The sequence below is a fragment of the Fukomys damarensis genome, unplaced genomic scaffold (genome assembly GCF_012274545.1).
Source record: "Fukomys damarensis isolate Sample0158 unplaced genomic scaffold, DMR_v1.0_HiC HiC_scaffold_39, whole genome shotgun sequence".
Taxonomy (NCBI): Eukaryota; Metazoa; Chordata; class Mammalia; order Rodentia; family Bathyergidae; genus Fukomys; species Fukomys damarensis.
Genome location: NW_022900951.1, coordinates 61,744,409 through 61,756,116, shown reverse-complemented (window position 1 = coordinate 61,756,116; position 11,708 = coordinate 61,744,409). Strand labels below are relative to the sequence as shown.

The 11,708-nt window shown below is 36.2% G+C and overlaps 1 protein-coding gene across 2 annotated transcripts in view; it reads right to left on the bottom strand.

The window, feature by feature from the left end:
• Atp7a (ATPase copper transporting alpha) overlaps positions 1-11,708 on the bottom strand; it is a 162,674-nt gene that overhangs the window by 27,821 nt on the left and 123,145 nt on the right. For both annotated transcript variants that reach the window (XM_010641329.2, XM_010641330.3), the window contains 3 exons: positions 2,201-2,328; positions 656-810; positions 364-498 (listed from right to left, as the gene is read on the bottom strand). In XM_010641329.2, the coding sequence (XP_010639631.1) occupies positions 364-498; positions 656-810; positions 2,201-2,328 (418 nt within the window). The remainder of the gene's footprint in view (positions 1-363; positions 499-655; positions 811-2,200; positions 2,329-11,708) is intronic.

Genomic DNA, 11,708 nt, shown 5'->3' with positions numbered 1-11,708 from the left:
TTGTTATAGGTAGGAAAAAATATACAATATGTAGTATTCAGTGTTAATGATAGTTTCAGGTATCCACTAAACTCTTGGAACACATTCCCCACTTTCCTGAAGAGAAGAGGGTATTACTGTACCAGCAGTGTTTGTTGCTACTGTTGTTTATTTTTTGTTTTTGGGTGCTGGAGATTGAACCCAGGGAATCAAGCATGGTAGACAAGTGTTCTACCACAGAACTATACCCCAGCCTATAATGGGCTGGTTTTAAAGGTTATTTTAAATTTTCAATAATTTTTAAAGTTATTTACACTCAATCATCTCTACAAAAGATTCACAGACTATTTTGCATATAGTAAAGAGTTGCTTCAAGTCACTTACGGGAAAGTAAGTTTCCACAATTTCAAAATTCAGAAATCCAATTATAATCCATACCAAGAGGGTAACAATAGAAACAAAGACGATAAAAGGAACAAAGTAGCCACTGAGTTTGTCCGCAAACTGCTGGATAGGAGCCTAGAATTTAAAACAATAATAATAATATTTGGTAGTTAGGTGACATATATTTTAATAAACCTCATATTAATGCAATGAAAACGTAAAAAATATATTAAGGTTTATACTGAGAAGTCTTTAAGGAAAATACTTTCTGTTTCTCCTAGGGAGTTGTTACCTTTGATGTTTGTGCCTCCTCCACAAGTCTGACAATTTGGGAAAGGGTTGTATCTGCTCCAACATGGGTTGCACGGATAAGTATGGATCCATTCTGGTTAATAGAACCAGAGATAACTGTGCTGCCAGGTTTTTTAGCCACAGGCATTGCCTCCCCTGTAGGAAGAGAAAAGTCAGATTTAGGGAGAATAAATGATCACTATATTTTTTTCATTAAGTTTATTGGTACTCTTTAGGTATACAGTACAGTTACATTCATCATTGAGATCTTGTATCTTTACATCATGTATCTTGGTTCTTATTTTTTCCCCATACCCCTGCCCTCCCTCCACCCACTCCACCCTTTGCTATCTACAAAGACTTTGTTTCCATTTTTTACTTTTCTCATATTTTTTCTTTCCCCTTCTTTCCATTCCCCTACCCTTCACTTCCCCTACTCCTTTAGCCCTTTTCTTCCTATTTCACATTATTAATTATACAATTTCAACCTTGTTTACACTTTTAGTTTTTCACACCAGAGAAACTATTTGGTATTTACACGTGTCCTATTTATTTCACTTAAGAGTATGAAATGATCACTATATTTAAACATACTGTTACTTGTTAATTGTCAAGGAATTATTTTTCATAAAGAGATTCTCACTTCATGAAAATGAATCTGGATGAATGTAAGTGAAAGTCATGTTCATTTTTTCCTTACATCACTCCTAAGCCAAACTCAGGTAGGCACATTTTAAACTGGTAAAAGCTAACCTGTTGTTTCTTTTTGACAGATACTTTTAGAGTTCATCCTGTCCTAGGTCACTGGTTCACAACTTCTTCTCACAGAGCATTTTAAATGCGGTAGGTAGTTATTCTTTGCAATAATGACAGGTGAGAGGGCACAAGGTGTTGCTATTACAACTTAGTACACCAGGGGCAGGGACAATACATTGCACTATACTATATAAGACAGTCCCCCAGAACTACAAATTTTCCCACCCAGACTGGCAATAGCACCCCTATTGAGAAACACAGAATCCTACATTATTTCTATATGGTTCATAAACTGCACCTCTTCTGTGACTACCCGGAGAGTTGAGGTAAGGAGGGTATTATTTGAATTCTGCACCAAATTAGCCTTAGTTATCTAATATCTCTAAAAAGACTCCAGATCTCTTATGTTAAAGCAGACCCTGATGTAGCAAACCTGTAATTCTAGCCCAGTTCAGACTGGACTTGTCTTTTAGAAAGAAAGACAGAATAGATATTTGCCCTGGAAAATTTGCCAAAATCTATCCAGTTCTAACAGGAGACTGAGAAAATATCTTGTGATTATATATTCTAATAATTAACAATCATCACTGAATAGAGTCTTCAAAAGCATAACTAAAATCATAAAGTAAATCTGAAGAAATTTAATAGTCTTTAAAATAAATTTTTAAAAAACATTCTCTTTAATTATAATTTACTCATTTCTCGAAAGCTCTTCAGCTTTAGTTTCTATTTTTCATTAATACTTTGGATTCATTTCACTTTTACATAATGATCCTCTGAAAGAACATACCTGTGATGAGGGATTCATCTACCATAGAATGCCCTTCAATAACACGACCATCCACTGGAAATTTTCCTCCTGGAACCACTTTAATGATATCTCCACGCTGTACGAGTTCCACATCCACTTGTTCTTCACTGAATACAAGTTAACATAAAAAGCATCATGACAATATGCTTTTCATCCTGACCTTCCCACATAAGCTTTTAAGTCCAAGGCAAGCTTGTGGCCATAATCACTACCAATGGGAACTGAGATCAACATTTAAGTTAAGAACTACTATGCTGCTCTTGCTCACTGTTGGTAAACAACAAAGTATTTGGCACAAAGTAGGCACTTGAAGTATTTGTTGAGAAATCATTTAATAAATAAGTGAACACTTTAAAATATATGTTTAAAAAATGAAAGAAAGGGCCGGGGATGTAGCTCGGTGGCACTCTGCCTGCCTGGCAAGTACAAGCTCCTGAGTTTGATCCCCAGTACCGGAAAAAAATGGGAAAAAAAAAGATAATGTGTAAAGGGTCTTTTATTTAACTAAACAATATATTCATTGGGTAAATTTGCCTAAACAATTTTGTGAGTATAAAACTGACAAATGTAAATGAATGAAAGTTAAGCCTTTAGCTCTAACTTGTAATTATACAAGTCACAGGAGTTATGGAATAAGTTAAATGACGTTGCAAGGAAGAAAAGAGACAAATTCAGATTGTGGGATATTCTACAGAGCAACTGATGAATGTTGCTTCCACGTGTCAATTATAGGGGGGAAGCTATTCTAGATTAAAAGAACATAAGCTACATGATAGCAAGATATACACAAATTAAAATATCACACTGTAACTTATAAATACAATATTATAAGTACGAATATTAAATGTCAATCAAAAAAATAAAATTAGGGCTGGAGATGTAGCTCAGTGATTGAGCACATGCTATCACACTCAAGGCCATAGGTTGAATCACCAGCATAGCTAAAATAATAATAATGATAAGTACAATTAATTAATTCTTTAAAAGGAATGATATACCTGCTTCATTTGAATTCTATTTCAAACAAAGAGACTTAAAACATTTTGGAGACAGAGATCCAACACAGCTGAATAGAGAAGGAGCCATGTCTGAGAGACTCAGAGAAGAGCACAAAACACCAGTAATTGGAAGAAGGGGAGGGAATCAAAAAATCAATTTGAAAGAGACCTGTAGACAAAACATATGCATAGGTGTTAAGAAGAGGGAAAGAAGCCCCAAAAGGATGGCCCACAGTACCTCTGCCCTTGCACACTACAGGAACAGCCACTTTGAGAATTTTTCCAATAGCTGGTGGGATCCAAGGAGAGTGGCAGAGTCTAGCTTCACAGGATAGACCTGGGGGGTATATGAGTCCCTTTATCCCATTGTCTCCTCTCCAAACACTGAGGAGCCTGCAACCATGGACCACTTTTGCCAGCACACACCAGGAGTAAGTGATCAGTGGCATGTGGGGCTCCCTCCCCACCAGCCCAATCTCAGACTATGAGAAGATAAACAATGTGTCAGGAGTCTTCAATATCGGACCCTGATCACACCTGAGCCACTACCAGTAGCCTGAAGTTTATCCCATGCCAACTGGGACATTCATCTGGCACACAGAGCTAACTCTGGTCCAAGGTTTGAGACGTACCTGGCAACCTGGGCTCAAGTGAGTCTACACCCAGCTCTCACTGCCCTGCTCCAATCCTATACCTGCCAGAGACTCTAGCTGACACCCACTACCTGTCCTGGGTAGGCTGAGTCTCCAGAGGGAGCTCCAATCACGCATGAGTCTCTGCCCAGTACACATGGACTGTGGCAGTGTCAGCACCAGGTGCACTGTCCCCATTCCGGGCAAAGCAGAGACTCCACCCTGCAGTTTTGTCAGAATCCTGAGCATAGTCTCTGCCTGGCACAATAGGCCACTCCTCTGCCTAGTTAGCAACAAGGGTTAAGGGTCTGTCTGTTTCGCCTGGTGCTCTGGACATCTATGCGACATTACCTAGTGCACAGAGCTCTCAAGGGGCCTATCAGAACCTCCCTACATCAATTTTGGGAGCACTTGCATCTCGCCTGGGCACTCTGAGGTGACACGAGCCTCTACCTGGTGTCTGGAGCTAGTCCCACAGACTCCAAAATATATATCAGGTACCCAGTGGTGGCCTCCAACCAGCAGGAACCCATGTCAGGAGCCTCAGAATCCAATGCTCCACACGTTTCCTGGGCTGGTGTGACAGCTTCGACAGTTGTCTCAAACAGTGATTTAGAGACAGGGAAATACTCAGTTGAGAAATCTCCACACAAACCTACAAACTATAAAGAGGGGCAAAGAGGAATGTGATGCATAAGATCAAAGACTGCAGGCTCTGGAAGAAAGTACTCCTCTGGAAATATGTAGAAATTTTTTTCTTTTGCCTTTTTTTCCTCTTCTCCCCTAATTCAATTTTGTTCTTTTCTCCTCTACTGGTATTTATTAGTTATTATTATTATTATTAATTATTTATTATTATTATTATCATTATTATATAGGTGGAGTTTGGAGTTGTATTACCTGCTTTCTTATTATCCCTTTTTAAAATATAACTGTTTTATTTGTTTAAATAGGTCTTCCCTTTTTCCTCTGCCTCTCTTCTTTTCTCACTATCTTTTTCAACCTGTTCCTATTTCTTCTTATTCTCTTTTCCTCTAGTTTAGTCTTCATTCCCTTCTATTAATCCTTATCCTACTTGTTTTTTCTGTTACTATTATCTAATGCTACTAATTTTCCTTTACTCTTTAAAAGGAACTTTTACATCAAACTTACCACCTTCCTGCCATCTTCCATTATATAATTTTTCAAAACCTATTTCTTTTCTCTTCATGTTCCCACAGCCACACTATTTATATTTAAAAATCTATAGGTAGTTAATTATATCTTACTATGGCTGAATACTGTTCTATTTTGAAAGGAGGCAAAATTGTTCTGTTGTGTAAATATTTACTGTATATAAATACTTGGTGTGTCTTAGAGTTGGTTCTATACAGATCTTGTTTCTATGATTAAAAGTGGTATAGTGTTAGTTATTAAAGTTTGTCATTATCCAGTTTGTGCTTGATACTCTTTATTGCAATGAATCGGTATTCTGTGTATGCCAATATTGGGATTGCCCATGGGTCATAAACATTACTACCGTCCATTACCAAAGAACTGGATACTAGACCAAACATGGTGCAACCTTTCGTCTCTAACAAAAGAAGGTGGTAGTATACATGCAAAGGACAATAGCTAGCTAAATCCAGAGGACATATCTGAAAATTTGATGTTGTTATAATCAGAAGTAATTCTCTGCAAAACATAGGGACAGAGACCAAAGCACTTAAAGTAAAAACAGAGAGGGTTAAAAAAAAAACTATCACTGGACATATAAAGCTGAAAAGACTTCAAGAGGGGGCAACATTTTACTAAAAATCTTCATATAAACCACAAATTCACCTTACTTTATAGATATCAACCCACAGTACCCCCCGAAAAAAGGAGAGGAAAACAAAGGGGATAGATGTATTAAAAATTAGATAGATAAATAGGTAGTTAGGTAGATAGGAAAGCAGACAGGCAATAGACAGACCGACAGAAAGACATAGGGCCACGGGGAATCAAGGCAAAGAAGACCACTGAGGTCTCCCAACTCTCAAAAGGCAGAGCGAGCAAAGTGATAGGAAAACAAATAGCAAGTAGTGGAACTCTACAAAAAGTATATAGAAGGGAGGAAGAATCTAGATGAGTTCAAAGAGGAAATAAACATAAAGTTCACAGCAATTTCACTTAATATGCCCAATGGTAAATTTTTGGGAAACTAGTAAAACACTAGACTAGCTAACCAAAACATTTCAAAACTTGAATGACAGATTCAACAAGGGTATAGAATTTTCAAAAAGATGTCAGGCTGAAATACCTAAAATTGAAAAAAAAACTATACAGAAATCATAAATTGCAGAAATGACCAATGTGAAGACACAGCATCTAAAGTTGTGCACAAATAATGAATTAAAATGAAATACTCAAGGCTCCCACGGGGAGTGAAGTCGGTAGTCTCCCACCGGCTCCTTTGGGCCGCCACCTGCCTGGCCGTGCTCTGCCTGGAGAATGCACCCTCAGTGGACACCAACATCACCACGAACCCAAACAGGACAGCAAACACGACTTTGGTGCCCACTAAGATTGTCTTGACGACTGTGACATCTGCAACCACCCCGACACCAGAAACCTGCGAAAGCCACAATAGCTGTTTTTCCTGTTCTGACTCAAGCATTGCTAATACTACTTGCTATGGGAAAGAAAGTAAAGAAGCATGTAAGCGCTACTGGTCCGATAATTCAACAGTAAGAGTAATTGTGTGTAGCGTGGTGAACATTTCCTGGTGTTCTGTGCCTTCTACTGCTCCTTCAGTGCCAAGCAATAAAACAGCTAAAACCACAGCTTTGCCTTCCCCTTCTTCCACCGATTACCACAAGTGCAGCAAGTACCACTTTGACTCCAACCTTAGAATCTGCACGGAAATCTACCTTTGATGCAGCCAGTTTCATTGCAGGAACTGTCCTTGTCTTGGGTGTACAAGCTGTAATTTTCTTTCTTTATAAATTCTGCAAATCTAAAGAATGAAATTACCATGCTCTGTAAATGGACCTATTAAATTAATGAGGACTAGCAATTCATTTGTGTAACTCACTGAAACCAAAATACTATCTTTCAAGATGTCCCACGTGGAAGACACTATTCCAGGATCTTTAAATTTACAGAGAATGTACAGGATATTTTGGAGCATCATCATCCCTAAAGAAAAAATCAGTAAAACCATTTTGCTAAAAGTAATATTTAAATATTCTGTACAAATCCTTAGGGCTGTCTTCTTTTATTTATTTATTTTTGTCTTCTTTTATTTTAAAGGGCTGCTACTGTGGGATTATACTTCTTTTCTTGACATGCCAAATACAACTTTCTGTAAGTAATGGAAAATGTTATCCTGTGCAGACAACCTCTTGACTCTCAGCAGATTAAATTTAGTCATCTTAAAGTCTGAAAGCTGCGTTATTTTCATCCTAACTCAAGATGTTACTCAGTGGCCAGAATTGAGAAGCATACCAAGCAAGTATCAATCAGGTGGATTTTTGGCTAGCATTTCAAAAGTGAAGCCAGGCGTGGTGGTGCACACCTGTAATCCCAGCACTCGGGAGGCTGAGGCAGGAGGATTGCTGTGAGTTTGAGACCAGCCTGGGCTACACAGTGAGTTCTAGGTCAGTCTCAACTACATAGTGAGACCCAGTCTAAAAAAAAAACACCAAAAAATAATAAATAAATAAAAGTGGAATCAATCTATTTAGTAGTACTAAACAGTATCCTTATAAAATTTTGTGCTCAGTTATTTTTTTCTATATTAGAAATAAGTTGCTACATAGGGAATTACATCCCAGACTTAAAGAAATGAATGGAAAGGATACAAATCATTAATGTATAACAGGTTCCTCTTCATACTTGTAAAGTACCTTATATCATTGAGAATATAAAGAACAGTGACTTAAAAGACAGACCGAAAGGTAGGCTGTAATTTAAAATGTTTATGATTTGTTCTTTTACAATGAGGAATATAAAGGTTCAGAGGATATACTATTGAAGCAATAGTAAACCTGCTTCTAGATACCATACTGTTATTATTTAATTAAAAACAATCTTGTTTCATAAATGAGAAAGTAAAACAGAAGAATATTACACAAAGTTGAAGGCCTTCATATTATGAACCTTCCAATATCTTTCTTAGGGCTATTGAAAAGAGGAGAGATTAAACTGATCAGTTAACTTTTTATTTGTACTCAAAAAAGATATCCTAATGCTATTATACTTTGAAAAGATTTCTCCCAAGCTTTCCTGGAAAATAACTTTTTTGAGGCAATAAGGAAATAAGTTTTAGAAGCATTTATTAGCTGTCCAAATGAGACAATCATCTTCAGTTTTCAGAGCAAATGTGACCTGTATAATTTCACAGAACCTATAGGTTTTTAAACCAGGTGTGGTAGGGGCACGCTTGGCACTTGGGAGCTGAGGCAAGGAGGATCTCCTTGTGTTTGGGGCCAGCCTGAACTACAAAGTGAGGCCCTTTCTCAAAAAAAGAATCTCTATGGGTTTTTGATCAGGTTAGATTTTTAATGATTTCCCTGGATAGACTGTGCATTGTCTTTTTTTATTTTTCTCCTTGATTTCAATTCCTATAGAACAATAAGCATGGATACTTTCGTTGCTGTCATTTCACATCAAGCACTAATTTTCTTTGTTTTAGGAGGGTTACTTCTCCCTTGCCTTTGATACACTGGATTAGTTCAGAGGCCTTAGTTTAAAATAGGTTTTTGCTTTTCTAGGTCTTTTTTCCCCCCTCTTTAGCCTATAGTAGCTGAGATTCGCACTTGGTTTTCAGCATTTTATAATACAAAATGATTGTTTTAGTTCATTTCATAAACTGAAACTCCTTATATTTAGGTGATTATATGAAAGGTTCTCAAAATGAAGAGTTATTATTTCCTTGTGATTGCTGGTACAAAGAGCTAAAGATTGTTTTACTTGCACATTTGTACACACACCTAATGTTTTCAAGTGCCTTAATTGTTTAAATCTCTGGCTTCAAAGATTTTTAGAAAAGGCTAGGCTTACCTCACAATTTTGTGTTTCCATTAGTAATATTTTAGGTACTTCACAGAATTTATTATGGTGTCATGGCTATTAGTATTTGGTGAGTGCTGTAAATTTCATTTGAAATACACAGAATTTCCATCCTTACAAGGTGGCAAAAATGTGCTGCAATGGTGTAATTGTCACTTACCTGAATAGGAATTGGTTGCCACACATTAATGTCAACACATTTAGGAAATTTTGTGCAAATTATTGGAAGCTTCTATGATTTTGAGCACTTCTCTAACAACAAAACCATATGAAGTTAGATTTTGCACATTTCTTGAGCTCTTGCAACAGAATTCACAGCCTCTTCTTTTTGTCCCTTCCTTTTAGCAATGTAGTATCTTGAGCCATAAATAATTTGGGGGTTTTACTTAATCGAGAAGGTATTTTTAGAAACCTTTTCAGATTTTTCATCTGATTTGTTCATGCTGATGTGGTGCTGTCAGATACCTTATTTTTACTTTATAGATACTTAATGAATAGGCAGACACTGCTGTATTTAGAAATTTCTATTTCAGTTCATTAAAAACTTCAAAACCAACCTGTATCATGTACCAAAATGATTTAAAATACATCTATATATTTATTGGAAAAAAAATACTCAAGCCACAATGAAAATAAGAGAACAAGAGAGGAATATCCAGAAGCTACTGGATGACAATAAGGACACTAATCTAATTGGAGTTAGAGAAAAACTAGAAGATAACACAGATGGATATATTAACATGCTTATAGAAATCACAAAAGAAAGTTTCCCAAATATGAGTTTAAAATACAAGCAAGTGATGCTTACACAACATCAAAGAAATATGACAAAAAAGAAGCTCACCAAAGCACATCCTTATTAAACTACCAGATATTTGGGGTAGGGATTTAGCTCAGTGGTTCCGCCATTGCCTCGCAAGCACAAGGTCCCGAGTTCAATCCCCGGTACCAAAAAACAAATATATAAAATAAAATAAAATGAATTACCAGATATTTGGCAAAAAAAACCCTCAAAATAATAGCAGTCAGAGAAAAACAAAAAAAGCACATATAAACGTAAACCAATTAGAATCACAGCAGACTTCTCAACACAAAAACTTAGAGGCCAGGAGCACTTTGAGTGAAGTATTTCAAGCCCTAAGAACAAATAGCTTCCAACCCAGATTAACTCATGCAGCATAGCTATCCTTCAAACTAGATGCAAAAGTAAGGTATTTTCATGAAACAGACCAGCTCAAAAGGTAATATGAATGTTAAACCAGCACTTCAGAAAATACTTAAGAATATTCTTGACAGAAACAATGAAACAGCTAAACACACAGAAGAAATTAAAGTTCCAAGTAAGGTTAATGGATAAACAAACAAAAAAAATGTCAGGAAAAGAAAAAAAAAGGAGTCAACATAAGGTAAAGGAGGCAACGATAGTAAATAATCAATACAACTCAGTAATATCTCAACTTTAATGACCTTAATTCTCCAATTAAAAGACACAGATTGGCAGACTGGATCAAAAAACAGAGTCCAATAGTCTGTTGCATTCAAGAAACTCATCCAATCCAAAAAGATAGTTAGATTAAAAATTAAAGGATGTAAAACAGTATCTCATGTACCAAGACCCCAGAAACAAGCAAGGATAACAAGTTTAATATCAGACATCATAATCTTCAAGCTAAAACTGTTTAGAAGAGACAAAGATAGTACCTACTACTTATGGGAACAACCCAACAAGAACAGAAAATATTGATAAATACATATGCACAGAATACTGGAGCATCTCTCTTCATAAAACAAAAACTGCTGAACTTAAAAAATCAAATAGGAAAGTGTGAAGAGTATGAAAGAGCATAAGGAACAGGCACAAATTGCCAGGGCAGAGGTGTTGCATCAGGCCAAAGTCAATTTTGTAAAAGAAGAAAGTCAGAAAGAACTTCAATGACTTCAAAGTGAGTATACATGGATGCTATCTGACATGATGAGTGACTTGAACAGTTCTTGAAGGAACATTCTTCAAAGAAAAATATGAAAAAAGACAAATATTCAAAAAATAAAGAGAAGAAAAAAGAGAGAAAGAAATAGAAATGCGAAAAAAATGAACCAGCTGATAGTTCATTACCTCAAGAGTAGATGACAGTAGCTTAAGCTGGCTAAAGAAATCTTACTAAACAATGAAGGAACAAGGTAAAAAAACAAAACAAAATTTGAGGACATGGAAGCTGAAAGATATAGGTCAATGAAAATATTTCAGTCAAAATTAAAAGAATCTGAGAAAACTTGCATCCAAAAATGAATATTCTAGATGAGAACAGTGGTGGAAACCAACATATTCTGATAAAGCACAAAACAGTTAAGTAGAAAATGAGACTTAGTAAAATATAATAAATGCTTAAGAAACAGGTATGATACCACAGAAACTGCAAACAATATCAATAAAGATAAATTTAGTGGTAATGAAAAAGATTTTTAAAATATGGGTTTTTAGAATCATGTAGAATAGAATTCAACCCAGGGCAAAATCAGGAGTTCATTCTCTGGAAAATTTGAGACTTAAATTCATAAGACCCTCTAATGATGATGAACTGTCATTTCATAGTAAGGCCAGAAATTTTGAACCATCTAGTTCATCAACATTAGTAGCTTTGCAGTGTGGATTTCTGAAAACCCATGGAAAACAATGAATTTAACATCATTGAGCCGATCTAGTGGGAGAGGAGACAAGTTACATTCAAGTAAAGAACCACTGGAAACGGGTCCAGGGATCAAGCACAAGGACCTGAGTTCAATCTCCAGTACCAAAAAAAAAAAAAAAAAAAAAAAAAAAAAAAA